Here is a 25,946-nt window from a genome sequence, read left to right as displayed (position 1 = left end):
TCATTTAACACAAGGAAGCGCAAAAGGATATAGCTATAGAAAACGGACCTGTCGCGAATTCGTGACGACAACAGTAGCGTTCACGAGGATGTACCGAGGAGAGTATCCGATTTTTCCCAGAGTCAAGCTATATATTTCTCTCTCTCTCACTCTCTCAGCGATCGAAATTGAAATTCCGCTCGGGTACAGATCTGTCTGCGCTGTTTAGCGCGACCTCGTTGTCCCTTTGAAGGCGCTTCGTGCTTGGAACTGTAGCAGATTGGGGGAACAGAATTCTTGGTTATACCTGCAACGTCGTATCGTAGCGTTGTGCGGGTCAATCGTCTGCCTCATCAGGCGAAAATAGCAACCCAGTGACGGTGCTTGTTAGCGGGACGCCTTCGTAAACGAGCACACGACCTGGTCCAGTCGATGGATATATCATATATTAAGCTGTATGTACGTTCGTTACATGTATATATATACTTATATATATACATATATATATATATATATATATATATATATATATATATATAACTTCTGTATGTGAGCTTCCGCGTCTATTAGCTTCGTTCCAGACGTTGCTCTTGCACCAAGTATATACTTGATCATTTACATGCACATCTGTTAGTGATATATCTTTCGATGTATAATTTAACGTGAACAGGTGCATTACCTTCGTTTAGTTTAGGGTTGATATTGCAGGGGACGGATTTGAAAGGAAAGGAAGAGAAAAATTTCGAAAGCTTGTAGTCATAATTAATATGTTTACCCTATACATATATTTTACGTTTATTTAGGATAAGAAATTGCATTTCTCTATTTGTAGTAATATTAATAAAAAATAATTTCCTCAAAGTTATTTTGATATAGTGCTGTCAATATTTTAAAATATGATGAAAAGAATATTTATAATTTAAAATATTAGGAAATATTAGAAATTTTGTATTAAAAAAATTAATTAAATTACACACACACACACACACACACACACACACACACACAGAGAGAGAGATTTTAAATAAAAAGTGTATACGGGAAAAAAATATTTGTGTGTAATTACATAATTATGCTGGATTTTTTCGACCTAACATAATCATATAATATTCTTACCCATATGGAAGATTACGTATGTAATTTCATATAAAATATATTATTATATATTTTCAAAATTAAATTGTGCACTGAACATGGAATTATACATACGAAATAATATAAAATGAATAAATGCTTATATAAAATAAAGTTCTAATAAAATAAAAATACTAAATTTAAAATTACAAGTGATTTTTGCATAAAAATAGTAATTTTACCTATATTTTACGTATATATTTTACATTAATTTATATTTTTACTTTAAAAAATATAACAAAAATTATAGTGATAATTAAGTAATTTTTTTAGTTTTGAACAAATAATTTCCATGTAAACGTACGTGGATTTTTCAGTGTATTGAATATATACGTATCAATCTCCAGTTAATTAACATTTCTTGTATTACCAATTATTTATGAGCCAGATAAATCTAACAAATGTTCTAATCTAATAACTGCATCTCGAAGCAAACCATCGCAGATTCGTGAAACTATTTGTCGAATAATGATCGACCACGGAAACCGCATCGAGCGTAAGGCAATCTGTGTGCGAAATCGTAGGGATATTGTTTAACTTATATGTGCTATCGACGTTAACTAATGCAAGCGACGAAATCGCGCAGACGTCGTTCTGTCAGTTACACCTGTTGCAAAGCTATTTGCGTGCTCGCGTACACAATCGCGAAACTGCAATCTACCCGTGCATTCGTAGACGATTGGTTACGTTTAATGCCATGCTATAGAGCATCTCTTCGACGAATAACACGATAGGTGCAAACTACTTTATATGCGATCGCGCTTTATTGCGTGTCCCACGACATCAGGATGACTATCGCTTCCACGATAGAATTTCATCTCTTTCCCGCCTGTCTTATTCCTGCCCTATTACAGAAATTGTTCCACTTGACAAAGTATACATGCGATGTATACGATGAAAAGATCGTTCCGCGATGTCGGAAGCTGGGTTTAATAGAGCATGAAGTAATGAAATAGTGTCGTGACTTTCTAGCTAAAAAGATCGAGGAAAAAATATGTATCTTCTTACGCAAATCGGCAATTTAACACTTCATTATTTGTCTTCAAATATTTTTTTCCTCTATTTTTTCAAAATTATTTTAATTAAATCAAATAAATTAATATTTTTATGATGTAATAAAATAAATAGAATAATTTCTTTAAAAAAAATCTTTTTACAAAATAAAATACATAGTAATATAGTTTAGTTATTTAATTGATGCACATTATCAAAATTAAAATTATAGTATATTTATTATCGAAGTACATATTATAATTCCAAAGAGAAAGAGAAACAAATATATTAAATTCTTTATACAATATTAATTGTAAAGAGAAAAGTATATTATAAAAGTATATTATATTTTAATAGTAGAATTAGGTTATATCCTCTTTTAGATTCTCTTGCAAATATTTATAATTATAAGATACCTTTAGCATTATAATTTGCAATTTTTATCGTAATGTACGTAAACATGCGTATATATGCACATATACAATGAATTGACAAGTGGTCGGCGAGCCAAATGAATGGGCCATTGTAATGTCGAGTTTTAATAGCCCTCTAGACGCTGGAATGATGTAATGTCGAAGAATGGGATCTCTTGAGCAATAATTCTCGCAATTTCGTAATTATTCCTGAAGCCTATTGTATTCCGACGTACGAGTCTAACTGAAGCCTAACCGAGTTAAACGGCAAATATAAGCGTACGCACCCGCGCTTTAGGGTAGAAATTACAGGGCGAAGCGCGCACTTTACAACGTTTACCCCTAAAGAGCCCTTCGCGATTTTGCATGCGCGAACGGCGCAATATGAGCGAAAATTAGTTTTTAATTATTCAACGAATTTCTTCCGTTTGTATCGAACATTGTTTTTGCGAGGAAGCCTTTCATATTTATAACAATTAATAAAATAGATTAAATTCTTTCTTTAATAAGAAAAGTTATCGGTGTATAAAAAGGAAGCAATTTATATTTCATAAAAGCTCAGATAAAATATAAATACTAATTTTAAATAAGAAAATTATATTGTTATCTTAATAAATCGAGAATAAAATACTTTAAATGATCAATATATCCGTTTTATTTAATTAATGGTAAAATAAAAATAAATGCTGATAATTAAATAATAACAAAGTATAAAGTATATGGTAATTATTCCATTTTGAGCAAAAAAATAAATATAACGCTATCATATCAGTAATTTAGTAATCTTCGACGAGTTATTACGGTAAACTTATCAGTTGTTAGCACGGCACTTCCGATATCGCATTTATTGCAACCGCTATTAACCGAAATGTTACGGTCGTAACTTAGATATCCGAAAAATAATACTTTTTACTTCTTATCGCGATATTGCCGGCACTAATACATCGGGCAACGTTAACGGGGCTGATATTTCCTCGCCGGTGCCGCGCGCAAGATGAAACCTCGCTCGAAAACGCTACTCGCATCCGGTAAATTTTCCGGTGAAATTTACCGTGCAACGTGTACCGGAAAATGTCGCGGACTGCTGGCGCGTTTTGCGGCAAAAATATTTGCCGCACGGCTTTTTCAATGTTTCCACACGCGTCGGTGTGATATCGGCGCGTACATACACATATGTAAGTGCACATATGCATTGTATGCACGCACATACAGATACGTATATACATCCTTCTCTCTCTCTTCATGACGATGGAAAGCGTTCTCTTATTCTGCCGGGTTTATCTACATTGTTTTTCAGACGAATAAACGCAAACGTTCTCATTTATTGCCGTTGCCATGTCAAGATAGTAAAAGTCTCTTAAACCACCATGGAATATCTCGGGAGTAACTGTGCGACTGAACGGTGTAAATTTTTTTTCGATTTTTTTTTAAGTACCACACGTTTATTTTCGCGAAATTTGTCGATTTAATTGGAATTATATAACTACAACGTTATTTTATTCTAATTCAATTATGGTAAGGTAAAATAAAACGTATCGTAGATAAATTTGAAAACTTTTACTGCAATACGTTAAATAAAATGTAATTGAAACATTTAATATCGATAAAAATTGAAAACATCAAAATCGTTAAATAAATATTAAAACAATAATCATACGTGCAATATGTGAATTGTATCCGATACAATATAATCAAATTAATAATTATATTTTTATTCCACGCTTTATTTGCGTATGCTAAAATTGCTTCTGGAAATAGATTGTCCTAGTTTTGTTATCCAGATCGACGTTATAGAATTGTAATTAATTTGTAATTAGGTCAGCTAATATCGATGAACATTCATGTAAAATACTTTTTTTTCATAGTTGCAAGCAAAATCAATATATATACCAATATATGCAAATATATTTGCAACTATATGTATTTTCTTTCATATCTTATTTTATCAAATTCTATAAAGAGATTATGTAAGTGACCATTAAAAGCTCTCTTATATGTATTTCGTCAAATGATAAACTGTCTACGCAGAATTTATCTTCCACAAAATTTATTTGCTTATTGAAAATTCTCGCTAATTAGAGATGCTTTGTTAAGCTTTAATATTTATTACCATGCAATGTATAAATACATTTTTAATCGAAACAACGGCATTTGCGTGAAAAACGTGAACGGATAAAATGAAATAATTATATTTATGTGATATTAACCGAAAAAGCTTTAAATAAGCAATATTGTGGAATTACGGAAATTTCGTTCTAGAATTCATAATAGCATATACATTTTAACAAGCTCGTGAGAAATAACCGGGTATAACAATCACGGATAAACTTTTTTGCTTCGTATGTTCAGAGCGTCGACGTAATTTACATTTTGCATTTCAGAATCGTGAGATTATCAGCCATCGTAAAATTGTATCCGAATTCGAATATTGAATACGATCAATTTACGTAATCTAACAAATGGAGGCTCAGTACAAGAAAGATTACAAGTCGTAAATTTAAGGGAAAAAATATTCTTTTAATCAATATATCGTTTATCTGAGAAAAATTCGGAAAGGGTAATCTGTATATTCTTTTTAACATAACATACATGCAGCTTTTTATCATATGTATAATCGGCTCAAACTTTTGCCGAAAAATTTTCATTTTTAATTATAGAAACCTGCAGCTCTTTTTATGTCAAATGGGCAAGTGTACAAATTGCGAGAACTACGCGAATCTTCCATTAGCACGTAGTATCTGAAGAAGAGAAAAAACGACTCACGGAAGATCGCGTTCGCTATTCCGCAGCAAACTTAGTATTGCGTTCCAGAGACGATTTGCCACGCCAGCCAGAAAATTGGAGAAGTTTCCGCGCATTCCGCCGGGATTTCGGCACGGGATTTTAGGACGCGCGTGTACCGATTTCCGAAATATTCATATATCGGCGCCAACTGCCGCGAAATTTATACGCGACACATCGGCCGAATATAATATCCCATGAATTTCTCGTATATGCACTCGCGCATATATATATATATATATCTGCAAACGCGCACAATCACGTGACCGGATGTACGTACACGTGCGGGGTTAAATAAGGGTGCGCGATAGAAATGTTCGATCCATGCTCAATTATGTAAGAAAGATAAATGAAATTTTCACGAAGCGTGTTGCTCCCCTCGATTATTGATTCCAGGCTTTTTCTCTTTTCTTCCCATTTTAGATATCTGAATGCCATATACGAGTATACTTTCGTGCTCTTTAAATCTCAAGAAACTTTTATCTTAAAAGGATATAAATGTATAAATAATATATTTTTAAATCTCTCTTCTCTCGTTTTTTATGCTAATTGAGAAACTACAGTAATAAAAAATGAGTAAACTTTATATATTCAGTATTTTTTATTTCTCAAAATAAGAAAAAGATCAAATTAGCGATCAAGTTTTGCATATTTATTATGCAGAGATATAACTTGTATGACAAATAGAGTAAAAAGTTAATAACCAAAGGTAATAACCAAATAATACATTGTTGATAATCAAAAATGTATAAGGTAATATTATAAAAATAAAAGAAACTACTCTACTTTTACGTAAAAGTTATTTTACATAAAAATTGAATATTTTAATTTTATATAAAGTATAAAATGTTCTTCGTAAAGTATTAAATTTGTTATAAAAATTTTTTGTATATATAGAATTAATGTGTGTAAAAAGAGCCGGATATATAAAAAATTCCTGCCATTTTTTATTGAAAGAAAAATATTGTATATATAGTACAGGTGTATCGCATTTGTGAAAAAAAATAAGAGATTAAAAAAACTAAAACATCAAACTATATCAAATTTTCCTATTTCATTTATTTTTCACGTTTAAAACGTTTATGGAAGGTTTTCTTGTAATTTTAATATATTGTTTATGAAATAAATTTTAATCGGATACAACATCTTAAATATTGCTCGATAAGTTGGCCTTTTCGAATACTTTTGTTGATTTATTTTTCATTTTTTTAAAGACAGAATTGTAGATTTTTCCAAATATATTCACGTTATTAATTAAAAACGTTTAAAAAAATTGATTTATCTTACGTACAAATAATATTTCGTAAAAATATGAACTGATGAATTTATAACATTCTTCTGCTCAACTATTCCTTTTTTTATGCGCGGCATATATTTTGTACAAAAAATGTGTGTATTTCTTCAAATAAATGAACTTCGAAAATTCGTTACCCTTTACATACGAGTTGTAATTCGAACGTGGCGGCGCCTCGTCTATCAAATCAAAAGAGCGGATAATGAGCGGACAGGCCGAAACAACAATGTCGGACATCATTCGAAACATCGGCTAATTTGGGATAGCGAATCAAGTGTGCGTTGAATCTGCGGTAACGAGACAAACGAGCATGCGCAGCGCGGTTCCGATCATCGAGTGAATGTCAGACTAGTCATGCCTATTGCCGAAACTCAATCCAGACTGCGAGATGAAGCGATTCAGTTTCCCATGTAACGCGCCATTTACTTCTAAACAGACAAATTAAACGTGTCGATCGCGTCGCTTCGGTCAAACGCAAACCCATTCACTGATAAATTAGAATGTGTGACATGCAAAAGGCTTCTCAAAATGGATTATTGCTTCATTAACAGAGATGTATTTTACCGATTTCATTTTTGTCAAATTATATAAAAATTGAGAAAATTTAATAAAATGTCATGATCAAAAGTTCACGATTATCCGAGGGATTTAAATTTAAACAGATTCGTTTAATTCTGTGTTGTAATTGTAAATATAGGTATATCAATTGAGTAAATCCCAAAAATATTTCAAAAATAATTTTAATAAAAATGAACGTATTTATATATAATGAAAAAATAAAAGAAATGCAAAACAAGAGAGATGCAATTTGAAAAAAACTAAAAATAAAAAGATTTCTAAAATATCCTCACTTAAATAGATGAAAATAAAAATATCATTATTATTATAAATAAAAGTTATTTCGATTTTTTTTACTGCTACTATTATTATCAAAAGATATAGATTGCAATAATGTTTATAATACAAATTAATTCCTCTCTCTGTCATGCAATTATTTCGATTGACGTCGAGTCTGTCAAGAATACTCGACAATTGCACCGAATAGACCGCGACGATTCTCTGTGGCTCGATTAGAGCTTCGAGAAGTACACTCGAATGTAAACCACTGGAATAACGGCCATAAACCAGCGGCGTGACACACCGCGAGCCGATAATGTACGGCGTGTGGTGTTCACGTTGCTTATTAATTCGCTGTTAATGACGCTCAAACGCGAGAATCTTAGGTGGAGTACTCGATCTAGTCTCGTTTCGCTCGAACTTCCCGATAAATACTCTACTCTTACGAGATTGGAATGATTTAATTCTGGAGGTTCTCGTAATGAGAGCGGAAAGCGAGAGAAACCCGACGCAACAAAGGTCGCGTATTTGGGATTACAAGAATAATCAAGGCGGAAATTCGCGACGGAGAGACAAGACAAAGGAAAAGAGAATATTGTATGGAAACTGTAATTAATGACGGTTATTATAATTTTAATTGCTACTCATTGTCAGTACTACAAATTTTTGGGATATTGCTAGAAATATAACTCGCGAAAAAATATACATCCACACTTTATATAAATAAAATATATATAATTCAAAATAATTAATTTTGCTATATTTTAAAATGCTTATAATTTATATTGGTTTCTTTGTAGAGAAAAATATTTTAATTATATTATAAAACGGTTTTGCAACATTTTTGTAAAATAAGAATTTTTATAACATTTCTCAAATTGATGTATTTTTTCTTCGGGTTGTTTAGAAAATAAAATATTTTTAAATGGATTATGACATATTACATATACAATAGTATATCATAATTTTGTTCCTACATTTTTCGATAAAACAATTTCCTGTTTTGCACGATTTCAAAAAGCTAAAAAAAATGGAGCGGTCAAAGAGCACAAAACACATTTCGTTCAGATCTTCGAAGTTTATCTCTCGTCTATAGGGAGGAAACACCCTCGTAAGATAACGGAATAAATAAAATGGGGAGAAAAGTGTGGCCACAGAATCCAAAGCTGGACCGGGCGACGGTCGAGGGCCAATAAATTTCTTACGATTGGAAACCGTTCTTTCGAGGGGACATTAATTAAATGGCGCGCCGATGTTATCGTAGCGCGGCGCGTTCACACGTGCGAAGAAAAGCCATGATTAATGGATCACTCTCGTGTGGAAGAAGGATTATTTTCTTTCTAGCCCGACGCTGCACTAAAGATTTTGTGAATAGACGTCACTTCTTTTCTGCTGTTTCTCGGATTGCAACAGTTACCGAGGTTTTCCTCCTAGTCCGAAGAATCAAAGGTACAAAGAAAAACTTATGAACAAAATATAATGATAACAGTAACCAGGACAAAATATTTTAAACAATATTTATGAATCAAAAAAATTATTGATAAGTTTGTTTTTGCTATATTATATGTGTATTGTATCTAAGATGTCTCATCTATCGAAATATATAAACTCTTTAACTAATTTGGAGAATCAATTATTCTTTCACAAAAAATGTCAAAATAAAATAGAGATTTTCTTGAATAATATGTAAAGAGGAGCAACTTAACATTCACACGATTTGGAAAATTAGTAGCGTGACTGCGCTCAAGCGGGTCACATGAATAAATCATAGGATATTTATACCTCCTATTAACACGGTCCTATTTAGTCCATGTTACGATTAATCGTGTGGAAAGTTGCGTAATAGCGCTACTGCTTTTACCCCGTTACCATCTTATTAATATTAATGCTTCAGAAACTCAATGGTAAAAAGAAAGGTCGTCGACCTTCAAGCGCATATTAATATTTTAAATTGTTTTTATTAAGATATTATAATAATTTATTTTCGTAAAAAAAATTTATTTCAGATTTTTATACCAATGTGTTCGGAATTCTAAAACGTCAAAAAATCACATTTTAATAAAAAAATGTCCCGTATGTGTGTGTATTTGTGTATATATATATATACACCCACTTTCCGCAAATTCAAACGTATATAACTCAAAAACTATTTAAACTATAATGTTCGATATATGAGTAAAATAGTACAATGCTTTCATTGTCATTTAAATTTTTCACTATTATCAAAAAATATAATTACTTATAAACACATATTATTTCTCTATATCCTTCAAATTATAAAATAAATTACATAATTGTGACGCCAGATTTCATACTTAGTAACACTGTCCACTTTATGCTATGGTTTCTCTACTTAACAAAACCCTGATGATTAATCTAATTTTTTTACTTATTATTATATAAAAATATGTAATATATACACATATAATAAACATATAATACGAAAATACAAATATTTAAAAATATATGATACCAGATTTCATATTTTGTGATTCTGTCTGCTTAATGCTACAGTTTCTCTACTTAACAAAATTCTAACGGTTGATCTAATTTTTTACTTATTATTACATAAATAAATATAGTACATATTACGAAAATATAAATATTTAAACATATATGACACTAGATTTAATTAACTTAATACTGTCAGCTTTATGGTATGGTTTCTCTACTTAACGAGATCCTGCAATCACGGTTTATCTCATTTTTTACATATTATTACATAAAAATTAATAGTATATGTTATAGGAATATAAATACTGAAAGATATGTAATTTTTCTTTGCATCCCCTTTAAATTACAAAAGTAGATTGTATAATTATAACACCAGATTGCATACTTGATCACACTGTCCGCTTTATGCCATAGTTTTTCACTTAAACAAAACCCTGATGATTAATCTAATTTTTTTATTTATTATTATATAAAAATATATAATATATACACATATAATAAACATATAATACGAAAATACAAATAATTAAAAATATATGATACCAGATTTCATATTTTGTGATTCTGTCCGCTTTATGCTACGGTTTCTCTACTTAGCAAAATCCTAACGGATTAATCTAATTTTTTACTTATTATTACATAAATATATATAGTACATATTACGAAAATATAAATATTTAAACATATATGACACTAGATTTAATTAACTTGGTGATTCTGTCAGCTTTATGGTATGGTTTCTCTACTTAACGAGACCCTGCAATCACGGTTTATCTCATTTTTTTACATATCATTATATAAAAATTAATAGTATATGTTATGGGAATATAAATACTGAAAGATATGTAATATTTCTTTGCATTCTCTTTAAATTACAAAAGTAGATTGTATAATTATAACACCAGATTGCATACTTGATCATACTGTCCACTTTATGCCATAGTTTTTCACTTAAACAAAACCCTGATGATTAATCTAATTTTTTAATTTAATATTATATAAAAATATATACAATAATATATACATATATAATATACATATAATACGAAACTACAAATAATTAAAAATATATGATACCAGATTTCATATTTTGTGATTCTGTCCGCTTAATGCTACAGTTTCTCTACTTAACAAAATTCTAACGATTGATCTAATTTTTTACTTATTATTACATAAATAAATATAGTACATATTACGAAAATATAAATATTTAAACATATATGACTCTAGATTTAATTAACTTAATACTGTCAGCTTTATGGTATGGTTTCTCTACTTAACGAGACCCTGCAATCACGGTTTATCTATTTTTTTTACATATCATTACATAAAAATTAATAGTATATGTTATGGAAATATAAATACTGAAAGATATGTAATATTTCTTTGCATCCCCTTTAAATTACAAAAGTAGATTGTATAATAAGTTTCTCTACTTAACAAAATTCTAACGGTTGATCTAATTTTTTACTTATTATTACATAAATATATATAGTACATATTACGAAAATATAAATATTTAAACATATATAACACTAGATTTAATTAACTTAGTGATGCTGTCAGCTTTATGGTATGGTTTCTCTACTTAACGAGACCCTGCAATCACGGTTTATCTATTTTTTTTACATATCATTACATAAAAATTAATAGTATATGTTATGGAAATATAAATACTGAAAGATATATAATATTTCTTTGCATCCCCTTTAAATTACAAAAGTAGATTGTATAATTATAACACCAGATTTTATATTTGATCATACTGTCAGCTTTGTGCCATGGTTTCTCCACTTAACAAAATTCTGACGGTTCATCCAATTTTTTTATTTATTATTATATAAAAATATATACAATAATATATACATATATAATATACATATATTATGAAAATACAAATAATTAAAAATATATGATACCAGATTTCATATTTTATAATTCTGTCTGCTTAATGCTACAGTTTCTCTACTTAACAAAATCCTAACGGTTGATTTAATTTTTTACTTATTATTACATAAATATATATAGTACATATTACGAAAATATAAATATTTAAACATATATAACACTAGATTTAATTAACTTGGTGATGCTGTCAGCTTTTTGGTATGGTTTCTCTACTTAACGAGACCCTGCAATCACGATTTATCTCATTTTTTTACATATCATTACATATAAATTAATAGTATATGTTATGGGAATATAAATACTGAAAGATATGTAATATTTCTTTGCATCCTCTTTAAATTACAAAAGTAGATTGTATAATTATACCACCAGATTTTATACTTGATGATACTGTCAGCTTTGTGCCATGGTTTCTCTACTTAACAAAATCCTGACGGTTCATCCAATTTTTTTACTTATTATTATATAAAAATATATAATATATACACATATAATAAATATATAATACGAAAATACAAATATTTAAAAATATATGATATCAGATTTCATATTTTGTGATTCTGTCCGCTTTATGCTACGGTTTCTCTACTTAGCAAAATCCTAACGGTTGATCTAATTTTTTACTTCTTATTACATAAATATATATAGTACATATTACAAAAATATAAATATTTAAACATATATAACACTAGATTTAATTGACTTGGTGATGCTGTCAGCTTTATGGTATGGTTTCTCTACTTAACGAGACCCTGCAATCACGGTTTATCTCATTTTTTTACATATCATTATATAAAAATTAATAGTATATGTTATGGAAATATAAATACTGAAAGATATGTAATATTTCTTTGCATCCTCTTTAAATTACAAAAGTAGATTGTATAATTATACCACCAGATTTTATACTTGATCATACTGTCAGCTTTGTGCCACGGTTTCTGTACTTAACAAAATCCTGACGGTTCATCCAATTTTTTTACTTATTATTACATAAAAATGTATAATACATATTACGATAATATAAATATTTAAACATATATAATATTAAATGTCATACTTGGTGATGCTGTCGACTTTATGCTATGGCTTTTCTACTTAACAGGACCCTGCAATTGCAGTTTATATTTTTTTTTTAAATTATCGCTTTATAATTATTTCATTGACAAAAAATAGTATGTTTAATAAAACGCTTTTCGACGATTGCATCGCCAAAATTTGAATAAGAAATTTTGCAGATAATCTTAAAAGTAAAATCTCTACCGTCCTTTTAACGAGCGGTCAACATGAGAGTAACATGCATGAAACTTTATAATTGCACTCTCCCTGGTCGAATACTAAAACATCCGGTTCTTGTTACGACATATGTACGTTTTGCTCGGTTATGTAACTGCGCTGGAAATTTATAGCCACTAAAACGCCTCGCCGCTAGCAAACGCCTTTCGTTATACCGCGAATCCCTTTAATTAAACGAGCGGCATTCATACGACCTTTTGCAATACGAATTATGGAGTTGTATAATCGTATAAAGATCTCGTTCATTTGCAAAATCATTAACTATATATAACCAATATATTATTTATGTTTATAATGAAATATATTAATGATCAATTTACAAGTTTTAATACAGCTCTTTAAAAATTCAATTACTTTCAGAGATGTATATTTATATATATTGTTAATTATATTAGTTGTCAAATAAATTTTGAGAAAAGAAATAGAAAGAAATAAAATTTATATATTGTAAATATTTTACATATTATAGAGAATCAGGAAAACATGAAGAAAATGTATTACATTATATAAAATATTGAGCTACTAGAGAGAAAAAGAGAAAATGCGATGAAAAGAGAGAAAAAAAGTGCTGTTTTTTCCAACAAAAATTTCAACAATTTCATCTATGCTTGAATAGAAGGGTTAATTACGTGGCATCTTAACGCGACCCTTCGCACGAGAACGCAGTGTTACGGACCATATTGTTTATTACTGACATCATTAACCCTTGGCGCTTAATGTAATGCGATGAAGTAGTTCACCACTAGCGCATGCATACCAGCTGACAAACGGACTTGGGCACGTTGGGCAGCAGGTGTCGTTAAGCGAGAATACGTAACTTGATCAGTAATTGCAGTGCATAATGACCGCTCATATTATTATTATTATTATATATCACTAATTACGTGTTGCAAATTATTATAATATAAAAAAATAAAAAATTTAAGTAGACAATTAGAGTCCTATATATTTTTTTATATATTACATTTTTTTAACAATAGTACTAAAAATTAACTCGTGTAAAAAGATAATTTTTGGAAATCAAATTTTATAAATGCGATAAAATAACTATATAATCCTTATTTCTATCAAATGTTGAATAATTTTTTGTTCTACTTAAGTATAAAGTGATTAGAGATTCCTAAAAGTTAAAAACTCACAAGTATAATATAACCTCCAAATAGATTTTTATTTAATTTCAAAAATCAATTTCAAGTTAATAAAACAGCGGATCAGATGAAAGAAACCGCAAATATTTCGCTACAATCTGTTCATCAAGCGTGCCGTCTTCGAGCAAAGATATAAAAATAATTAAAAGAGCTCTCAAAGGATTAATTACAGCTTTCGTCGGACGGTTCGACGGACGATATCGAAAAGTGATCGATCGATATCGGCGCGCTAGGAAAATAGCCCGAAAAGGTAGTGCGGTCAATCTTTTATTCATGTCGCATCGACTGAAATCTCGCGCGACTCTTTCTGTCTTTCCCGCGTCCAAACTGCATCCAGATGTTCCACGCGTTCGCGATGAACGTGTCATTTTGCGTGATAACACGTGCGTGTTACGACACGCGTGACATGCGAGCGGTCAAAGCGATTCACGATGCTCCGTCGCGTATGCGATGAGATTGCATCGCAAAACATACTCGAGTCTTATTTGTACCAAAATTGCTTCTAAATTTTCGTATCGCAAAGAGGAAAATATATTAAAAATTGAAGTGATGTATTTTTAAAAATTATTTTTTAAAAATAATAATAAAAGTAATTTATTATTCATTATTAAAAAATATATTAAATTTATTTCTCTCGTTAAAAATAAATTTTATAACGTCGTTACCATTATAATTATAAAAAAATATTTTAATGTCTTTGTAAAAAAAAAACAAAAACGCGTTATTTCCAAGCTCTAATTAGCTTTAGACTATTTCTGACAGATATATTTCTATAATAATATATACTTTATATAGGATCGATAACAATATATTTTTAAACGAAATTATTATATATGAAGCGTGAAAACCAGAAACTGGAAACAGTGTGAGTATGTGAAGCCGATAAACAATGTGAACGGAAGAAGAGAAGATAACGAGCTATTCGTCGGCCATTGCGCTCGTATTCGGACTCGAGATATATCGGGAATTAATTTCACAGCCTATTCGTTTGTTTTCGTACGTGTTTGGACCACACATTTATTGTTTTTTCTATCGACACGTGTGATGCATATCTACAAAGTATTTTCAGCACATATTGCTGATTTCAGTTGAAATTAAAAGCAAGTTTTTATTATTAATTATATGTATACATGTATACATATATGTGTGTGTAACATAAATTATGTTATAAATATGTTGTAATATAAATTTTAATATAAGATAGATTATATTAATATTTAATATAATCATATTCCCCGATATATATATAAATTTTTTCAATTTTAAAAACAAATCTTCATCAAAATTTGTCTTTAAAATTTTTAAATAGAAGAATAATAAATACTTCACATTCACATCGTAGTTCTATTTATTGTTAGTAATCTTATATTTATGTGTCTATATCCAGTCGATCACATAAATCCATTCAATTAAATTTGTTTCACGAATTTTATTTAAAATGCAATAACAGAAAGCGCTAAGTTCGTATGTCGAAAAAATATTATAAGCTCAATTAAATTCTTTATAAGCTCGAAAATTTATATCTTTCAAATTTTTAAATAAAAGAATTATAAATACTTCACCATCACATCGTGGTTCTATTTATTGTTAGTAATCTTATATTTATGTATCTATATCCAGTCGATCACATAAATCCATTCAATTAAATTTGTTTCATGAATTTTATTTAAAATGCAATAACAGAAAGCGCTAAGTTTGTGTGTCGAAAAAATATTATAAGCTCAATTAAATTTTTTATAAGGATTAATAGGAGAAAAAATGAGAAAAAAAGGAGAAAAAAGATATAATAATATGCGACAGAAGGAAAGATTAAAACGATAAATTGCAAATTGATATTGAAGCAGTGTAGATATATATTATACACACACTATTTTTTATAAAGAACTATAATGAAAGAATGGAGAAAGTTGGGATTCTCCAAACTTTGTAATTTTGCTTCTACGTAGTGCGGCTTTTTACGCATCGATGCACCGTTGCGTCGTCTCGCCGCCACTCGTTATCCGCGAATTATTTATTCTACGCTCGTCAATATTGAATCTACCTCTATAATTGAAACATCCTGCTCGTAATTCGCTTCAACGCGCGCGCCGCTCGTAATCGTCGCGAATCCGCTTAATTTCATCAAAATCGGCAGATTAAACCGACAGGGAATCGCGCATCTCCCAAAAGCGGCGTCGCTAATTTCTCGCGATTTATAAATATGTGCGCAGTGCACCTGGGATTCTTTCGAAATTTATTCGAGATAATGTCACTTTGGGGGATTTAATATATTATCACAGATAATTATATCCTTCCTTAAAATTATATCAATACTTTTACACGCAATTTACATCAAATATATGTATTATCCTGCAATTAGATAGAAAAGTTTTATTTTATGTACTAAAGAGAAAGGAAGCCGAATCTGCATATATTTATTTATAAAAAGAATTTTCTTTCCATCTAGTAGAATTCAATTTTTAAAATTTAAAGTTGACTTCTTTCCAGTGACAATGAATATAAGAAAACCGTAATACAAAGACGAAGTATTCATGCATACAAAAAAGTATTCTCTTATATAAACTGTAATACGATACCTTGCACCGTAAGAAAAGTATCTAACGATTCAGATATTGAATGAAATATCTATAGTAAATATACATTTCGAAGAAGAAAAACTTCTCGCTCGATCGACGAGTGATCGAGAATATCTTGAGATTCCGTGCGGAAGATCTATTTCTATCTTGGTGACATTTTCCATAAATAACCGCCGATGTCTATCTTTGAAGTCAGTCGAGCGAAACCTACGCAATATATTTCTAGCAAAATATCGCGCCGGATATTTTAGAAGATCTGTCAAGCAGATACTTCTGTTCCTATTGCTTGCAAAGTTGAAAATTTAATCGAGTGCCAGCAAAGTAATACATACGGATTTGGGTCATTCTTTTCACCAAAGACCATCGCTTTGCCGGGAGAATGCAGATAAATAATGCAAAATGATTTTTAGAACGGCTCTGGAATTTTCTTTTGAATGTAATTTACAGCTTACGTTTTACAGTAACTTTAAAACGGAATTATATAACAGACATTCAGAAGATAGAGAATGCGAAATACTATGTTTTATAAATACTATATTCGATTATTTAATAAAATCTAGGGCACTATATATATGTATCACATATATGCATAATATTCTATATTACATAGCATAAATTACAAAGAAAAAAACAGTTACAAAAATGCACGTAGCATATATATGTATATAAAAAAGGTGACACTTGTGACAGATCTGTAAATTACATTCGTCTTTAATTTTGTTATTTTTTATAATATATATATATATTGTTTTTTTCGTGCATTTGACCAAAATGCAGAGCATAAATGATTAATGATTTACTTACATACATACACATATCGATACTTATAATTTGTAACTATTATATATTATTCATAATAACCAATTGTTAAATAAAATTCTTGTTTTAGGTGACTTGGCTCAAACTCGGAAAAGACAAACAACTACTAACAGTGGGTCGAGTCACTTACTCTATAGACAATCGTTTTGTTGTCTTAAACGGTCCTGATTGGAATCTTTTAATCAAGAACGTCAAACAGGAAGATGCAGGCCTTTATGAGTGTCAGGTAATGCTCGCTACTATTTACATTTATTATAATGCATCCAGGGAAATATGCCATTTCAGAACATTGATATCGTATTAATGAAAAAAGTGATAGTGCTGCATTATATAATATGTATGCCTTTATGTCGCAAAATATGTATGACCATTCTTTGAAAAATCAGGTATGCTTAATATGCATAATCATATTTCTTTATAAATCAATTATATTGTATAATTATATTTGCCTAAAATCAATTTAAACTTTAATATACATCTTAAAATAATTTAACATAAATCTCTTAATCTTAAATACATTAAAATGTTAATAATTCTTAAAATTATGAAAATTTTATCCAAAAATTATATAATATAATTTAGCAAATCTTTCTATTATTATCTATTATTTTTAGCAATTTTTATCACATAATATTCTTCAAATAAATTTATTTTGCAATTTTTTTACAATTCGTAACACCATGCATATTAATTTATTAATTCAATTTATTAATTTAAGTTTAATTTAAGATTAATTCAGATTAATTTATTAATTTAAGTTTAGTAATTACTTTCATTTTGAAAATTCTATAAGTTTGAAAACTTTAAAGATCTTAAAATGTATCTCTCTTAAATTACTATTAAACGTAATTATGTAATAATATATTTTTACAATATGTTAAAATGTTGATTATTAGATTTGAGAATTTCAAATATAGAGCTCGGAAAAAGTAGATATTTATTTTCATAAAGATATCTATTTTTAAATATCAGCACAAGTTATTTTTACAAATATCGTAAGAATAACTCGGTGTCGATTCTTTTTTAACATATACTTCTGGACAAATTTTTTCATCCATTAAAAAATAACAAGTTAAGAGGACAATCATTCAACATATTGACATAGTTTTTACTGGCTGCATCAAATAACTGATGTTTATTCGGCTCAACTAATAGTAACAATCAATTGCGGTCAGACAGTAGTAATATTCTACATGTATGACTAGTAAACCAGTATTTGTACGATGCCGGCGTTAAATATCTCTTTCGACAATATAATTTATAATCAAAATATAATACAATTATGCAATAAACTGTATTATTATTTTCCATGTTTACTATCATATATTATCGTAAAAATCATATCAAAATATTTAATAAATTAAATAACAATATAAAAACTAAATATCAATCATAATAAACCAGAAAGAAAATTAAGAAATATCTCGAGATTAAAATTATAATAAAATTAAAAAAAACATGAAATATTGATTCTATTAAATTATTAAATTTATTTAATAATTTCATAATTTCATAATTAAAATAAAGATAATTAAGATGAAAAATTTAATAAATAAGAAAAAATTTATTTAATAATTTCTGATTTATTAAATTATTTTCTCTTAATTATCAATATAACTATTTACTTGTTTTTAAAATGCAATATACTCTGTAAATTATAGTTTGTATATTTTGTGATGTTCTAATAATGTAGATACAAACGGTACCAGAGCAGCAACAATTCGTACGGCTAAACATCACAGAGGCGTATTCTGTGATACCAGGTGGTCCGGACCTCCATGTAAAACAAGGCTCTAGTCTACGTTTGGAATGCCAGCTTATGGCAGCCGCGGAATCGCCCAGCTACGTATTCTGGTACCGCGAAACACGTATGATAAACTATGATAATGAACCTGGGGTTAGATTCGAGATGAGGAGGAACGGCTCGGTACTCATCGTGGAGAAGGTGAAACTTTCCCATGGCGCTAATTACACATGTTCGCCGAATAATGCCAGACCAGCTCACATCATGTTACACGTCATCGAAGGTAAGCAATTGTTGAGCGCGGATACAGCGTCACAAATCAATTCTCTCGTTCCGAATATTCAAACAATTTCATCCGATCAGTTGGATCGGATCAGCTGGCTATTCGGTATACATAACAGTAATGATGTGTAATGCATTCGATGTTAAACATACACATAAATATGTACATATATATACACACATGCAGCTTTTATTACAGTTTAATATTTTTAACAATAAACATGAACAAATATGAGGATTATTTTTTTAGATTTCTAATCAATTTTATGAGCACGCATAATCTAATTACATTTTATAATTAAAATTTAAATTATGTAAAGATGTGTACGCATTTATATTTATATGATTTAGTATGACATGTACATCGACAATGCTCTATCATTTTACGCTCCGCCGATTTTATTGCATCCGCTTTCCATCGGTCCAGCCTTTCAAAAAATATTTTTCATTGATCATCGGAATTGCCGATCACTAGCTGCCTTTCTCTCCTCGAACCATTAAGGAGACGTTTATTTATGCTTCACGTATATGCACGAAATCTGGATCCGGTAAAAACAGACATTGTGTCAGAGTATAGGGCGAGTTTTATGGGCCGTAAAATTCGCAAACCGTCCTCAATCTCGAAGGATGCCTGTATATAGGATGGCCGGTCGCCCATTTTTTTTTTAGTCAACAGGGAGAGTTAACCTACTTCGGCTATTCAATCCCGCTCGGGATCAATGGACGACCATTCAAAGTTTTTCATGTATTGGAAAGGAAATATATACAAACATTTACATTGTAAAAATATAGCGTACAATTTTTTGTACACACAGTTTACAATAAATAATTTGTAACGTAATCGGCAAATAAGAAACTGTGCCTTAAATTCTTATTTATTTATAAATTAAATATTTGCTCTAAGAATCAATTTAATTCTATATTATCTGCAATTATAAACGTGTATTTCAATTGTTAACTTTTGCTTAATATATTCTCAGAAATCTTCACTGATGTTTATAAGACATTTCTATATTAAAGTATTATCGTTAAATTTAATATTAAAATTAATGTCACAACAAAATTAGTGACGTTATCAAAATTTGACGAAAAATAAATCCGCATGTCAAATTGTTTTTCTCTCTTGCTCGAATTTTATCTCATTAAATTTTTTGTACACACAGTTTACAAAAATAATTTGTAACGTAATCGGCAAATAAGAAACTGTGCCTTAAATTCTTATTTATTTATAAATTAAATATTTGCTCTAAGAATCAATTTAATTCTATATTATCTGCAATTATAAACGTGTATTTCAATTGTTAACTTTTGCTTAATATATTCTCAGAAATCTTCACTGATGTTTATAAGACATTTCTATATTAAAGTATTATCGTTAAATTTAATATTAAAATTAATATCACAACAAAATTAGTGACGTTATCAAAATTTGACGAAAAATAAATTCGCATGTCAAATTGTTTTTCTCTCTTGAATTTTATCTCATTAAACAATCTTTATCTATTTTCATTTATATATTTCAGAGGAAGAAAAACCGGCGGCGATGCACGGGGATGATCAACGAAATTTTACAGCGACTACGTGGAGCAACACCATATTGATTCTTATGGCTCTCTTCACTATTCCAGATGTAAGACGGTGCTTTCAAAGCTTCATCTGTCATGCCACGTGATTAGCATAAACCGCACTATTTTCGCGAAATACCGCAGTATTCGCTAACCGCATGCAAACAAGCTCGCGCGAAACAAGCTCGAACACCTCGAGGTTCTTTTCGGCAGCTCAAAATGCCTCGTTACATTAGCGTATCAAAAATTATCCTGACATACATGTCTTGCTTCTCACGCGCTAAAGTTATTTCATTCTGACGATGAAATTCAAACGTCGCGCCGGGGATGCGACAGGTTCCGCGCGAGATCAAAGAAAAATCTATTTGCAAGTAAACTTAAAGCGAGAGATTCAACTGCAGACAGGTTTTCCGAGAGTCCCCGTATCCCCGGTGATGAAATTCAAGAAGGAAGACTACGAACTTTCACGTAACCATGTAACTTTCGTTTAAAGAAACGTCTTATCCAAGTGACACTACTTGATAGAAACTCCGCTTGAACTCGTAACGAGTGAATAATATCCGCGGAATGAGATTTGGTCGTCTTTCGACGTGGATGAATTTACTCGCGAGCCAAGTTGCGAGAACCAGAGTCCTCTCTATATGTTGTTGAATATTATATAAATTCTTGAAAATCATTTTTTTTTTTTCATGAAAACTTGTCGTTTATATTTAGATCAAAGTGTGTGTAAAAATTTAATTCATTAGCCAAAATATATATATATATATATATATATATATATATATATATATATATATACGCGCAAATTCCATTTCTTTTTAAGTAAAAACTTATCAATCTTTTCTGCATTTCTTAAATGGAAAATATGTAGAGAGACAATGCAATATATTAATTAAAAAATTAATATTTTTATGAATATAGTAATAATGAAATAATATTAACTTAATGTCTCTAGCAATGTATATCCTTGTAAAGGAGAATTCTGAAATTTCAAACGTAAAATTTAAAATTTTCTCAGAGATCTTCACGTTTTGTATTACATTCGTGAAATATACTACGTCTTCGCGAGTGAATCCAACGTTGAAATCTTGTCGCGAGACAAGCAACACTTCGTCATCAGAATCAGGTATTATTTACTCCTTATAACTTTCCAAGTTTCTAACAAGTAGTTTGATGCAAATTGGACATTGAGTTCTGTAAACAAAAGTTGTAGTTCCGTTCTCGTGGTTGTTACTAATATTGATGATATAATTATTTCACAATATAGGATTGTCTTATTATAAATATTACATAACATAAGATGATAAAGATTGTTTTATTTCAGATTTTAAGTGATGTTTAAAACAAAAAAGTATTTAAAAATTTATTAAAACCTATACAATTATATTGAAAAATTACAATTGAAATTACGTCCATGAATAAACTGCCAGATATTTAAATTAATCATCGATAGCGAAGGAATTTTTATCAGCGCAATCTTTACTGCCAAAATTGGATTCTTTATAATAATGTTTTTGTATTTGTTACATATATATTATAATATTATCAATCAAGTTACTTTATTTTTTATATACGCAATACATTATACAATGACTATACGAAATTATAAAGTGTAATAATTATCGAAATCTTCTAATTATTTTTGAGAAATTTAAAGTATTCTAAACTATAAAAAATGCAATAATTCAAGTATAGTAATAACAATTTAACTGCCGTACAATATTTCTGATAAAAATTCATAAAAATTAAATGGTTATTATCATTTTATTAATATAAGAAGAAAAACTAATCTAATGAAATTATAAGAATGTGCAAAAGTTAAAATAATATTGTGAAAAGAATTAACAAGAATAAATAATGTAAAAAAAATATGAATAGTTATAATAATACACATATATACGTAATATATGTATTAACATTTGACATTTTCTAATTAGTAAGTACTTTAGAAACATAATGTTGTGCAAATAAAGGATATGTCTATGTGATATGTCATATATATATACATATATTGATTTCATATAATTATCTTACAATTATAAGAATCTGAAAGGAAAATATTTGTAACGTGTATAATTAAAAACTTATTAGATAAATTATTCAGATTAATAATATGTAAAAGTTATGCAACTGTACCGAATTTTAATATAATTATATTATTATACTTTTAATACAGGCCATAAGACTAATATTATAATCGTATATTGATACTTTATACTTTATTGGTGTGATTATATGTATATGCATGTATCTGCGATATATTTCAGAAAAACATTTTCAACTTTACTGACTTTGTACATATTAAATTAAGACGTACATTTATTTAAAATGGCTTAATAAAAACGCTTCATATGTCAAATTATAAAAATTTATAAAAAATTACTACTTTTAATACTTACGATTTTTGGGTTATGTGAATAATAAATAAAGTATTATAAATGTACATTTATTGCAGAGTTACGTCATTATTAAAAATTATTTAAAGCATTAATATATTAAAAAATTTACAATGAATATAAATTCAAATATTTTAATAACTAAAATAGAGAGTAAATATAGATTTATTTAAAATATAATTTTTATTTAAATTTGTATGTAAAAAATTTCATGAAAGTTTTATAAATGAATTATACTATTTTATTGCAATTAAATAAAAATATGCATAAAATTAATAATAGTAATTTAAAAAACCCATTGAAAAAGATATATTCTTAATATTTCATAAAAAGAAATAAGTGAAAAAAATAACTAACATTAATTAAAATTAGCTTTAAGAAATATAACTTGTATAAGAAAAAAAAGGAAAAAATAGAACTTTGTTTTGTCCGTTTCTTAAAGTTAATTAAACAATGGCATAGTAATTTCCAAGAGAATGGCAATCACTTAAACAATCTAACGCTCAGACAAAGTAATTCAACTTAAAATACCCCGAATGCAATTTATCGGTAAATTCCAACGAGCGCGTCTACGAGTGAAAGCAAATTTAGAACTGCGATGATTGAAGGGAAAACTCCAAGCGGTTTTCTCATTTGTCAAATCGCAGTTGTCCGCGTAAATCCGAACATTACAACAAAATTATCTCAACAAAAAAAGCCGTTAGATTGTATTAAGTATAGAACTTCATTTGTATATATTTTGTACATTTGCCAAATAAATATTTATAAATATTTATAAATAAATATTTTTAAAGAATTATCACTTAATAATAAATTAACTAATACTTTTTAACTGTAATAATTTACATATAATTTGCGTATTATTAAAAAGTTAATGATCTACTATTAGATTATATATATATATTATAATGCATCGTCGTGATGTATTTTAGATCTAGTATCTGTGCTTTAATTACTCGTTGATTTATAATTATATATTATAACACGCAATTACATCGCTGAAGACTCATTGAATACAGATTTATTTGATTTACGCCAGAATTTGCAGTTAATTTCACTAATTAAGGATATATCATGCGTGCATAAAGCGTTAGCGTAATTACAGTCACATGACAATTACATTTTCGACTTATGTAAGTTCCGCAGTTTCATCAACCGCGATTTTATCCTCAACGAGAGTCGCTAAATATGTCAAACTGTCATAACTGTTTTAATATCGCGATACAATATCACTTAATCTCTGTAGAGTCCGCTTACGAGATGAACCATCGCATGTCATAATGATACAAAACAAGACATCTCATGCCAAGCGAAATAATATACGTAATTCTCTCCGCCTCGAGTATGATTGGTGTACAATGAAGCCATTCGCAGGATTGAACACGCTCTATCACATAGAGTGTGTAATAATTATCGATCAACACCACAAGATGTGATTTGTATACAACGTTAATAGTTTCGAGCACACTTGATTGGAGATATGAGAGTTTGTGAGCGTTTCCGTTATAATTTCAATATTTGCAAGTTGCATGACATTTGATTCTCTTCGATTCTGTTGTACGTCAATTATTAAAAATTGAGTTTCAATCGTGTAACATATTGAATATATATACACAGCTTCGATTACTAATTGCGGAGAATCTCAAGTTTCGGTAAACATGTAAAACTACAACGAGATACCTTCATTCAACGTATAAAATGAAATCTTTAAATTCACAGAAGTTAAGTAATCGTTAACAGCTGAACTGCGATGTCAATTCCATAAATAATTATACATATATTTTCATAAATAATTCGTATTTCTCTTCTTGTCAGATTAATTCGCTCAATTATATTAAATCCGAGAATCTATCCACAGCATTCATATTTAATAGCAGCCAATAGATAAGAGATGCAGGATTAAGAGAAAATGGATATATCCAATACAGTACTGATTAAATTAATCTTTTAAATCTATTTGCAGTTCTTTTTGTAACAATGACATAAATTTATTAGCAGTTGGTAACTGCTGGTATAATATTAATGACCTGCGCGATGAAAATATATGTCAAAAAAACGTCATGTAAAAATTGCCTTATTTTTCGCGTAATTAATTCGGAAAGAGCGAACATAATTTTCAACGATTCGGCAAAAAGCCATAGTTGCAGAAAATACTAATCGTCGACTCAGTCATTCGATAAGTCTCGGTCGTACTGTGCGCAAATCGTCGAGAGATTTCAGAAAATTAAATTCTCATTTAAAACGTCCCCAGCGAGCGAGTGACTCGAGAACAGTTTGTCTTTTAGATCTCGTTGATAGCAGTTTTCTTTGGTACTATAGTATATACG

General features: G+C 29.1%; 1 protein-coding gene across 1 annotated transcript in view; it reads left to right on the top strand.

Annotated features, from left to right (window-relative positions):
* LOC114929154 (junctional adhesion molecule B-like) overlaps window positions 1–21,963 on the top strand; it is a 102,319-nt gene extending 80,356 nt beyond the window's left edge. Inside the window, exons 4-6 of the mRNA XM_029300579.1 lie at window positions 17,703–17,858; window positions 19,326–19,659; window positions 21,182–21,963. Of these exons, the coding sequence (XP_029156412.1) occupies window positions 17,703–17,858; window positions 19,326–19,659; window positions 21,182–21,330 (639 nt within the window). The 3' untranslated portion in view covers window positions 21,331–21,963. The remainder of the gene's footprint in view (window positions 1–17,702; window positions 17,859–19,325; window positions 19,660–21,181) is intronic.
* The last annotated feature ends 3,983 nt before the right edge of the window (window positions 21,964–25,946 follow it).

The sequence above is a fragment of the Nylanderia fulva genome, unplaced genomic scaffold (assembly GCF_048542155.1).
Source record: "Nylanderia fulva isolate GAGA-0341 unplaced genomic scaffold, ASM4854215v1 Scaffold3, whole genome shotgun sequence".
NCBI classification, from domain to species: Eukaryota; Metazoa; Arthropoda; class Insecta; order Hymenoptera; family Formicidae; genus Nylanderia; species Nylanderia fulva.
The sequence above is the reverse complement of the archived record's forward strand: the minus strand, read 5'-3'. Positions and strand labels throughout refer to the sequence as shown.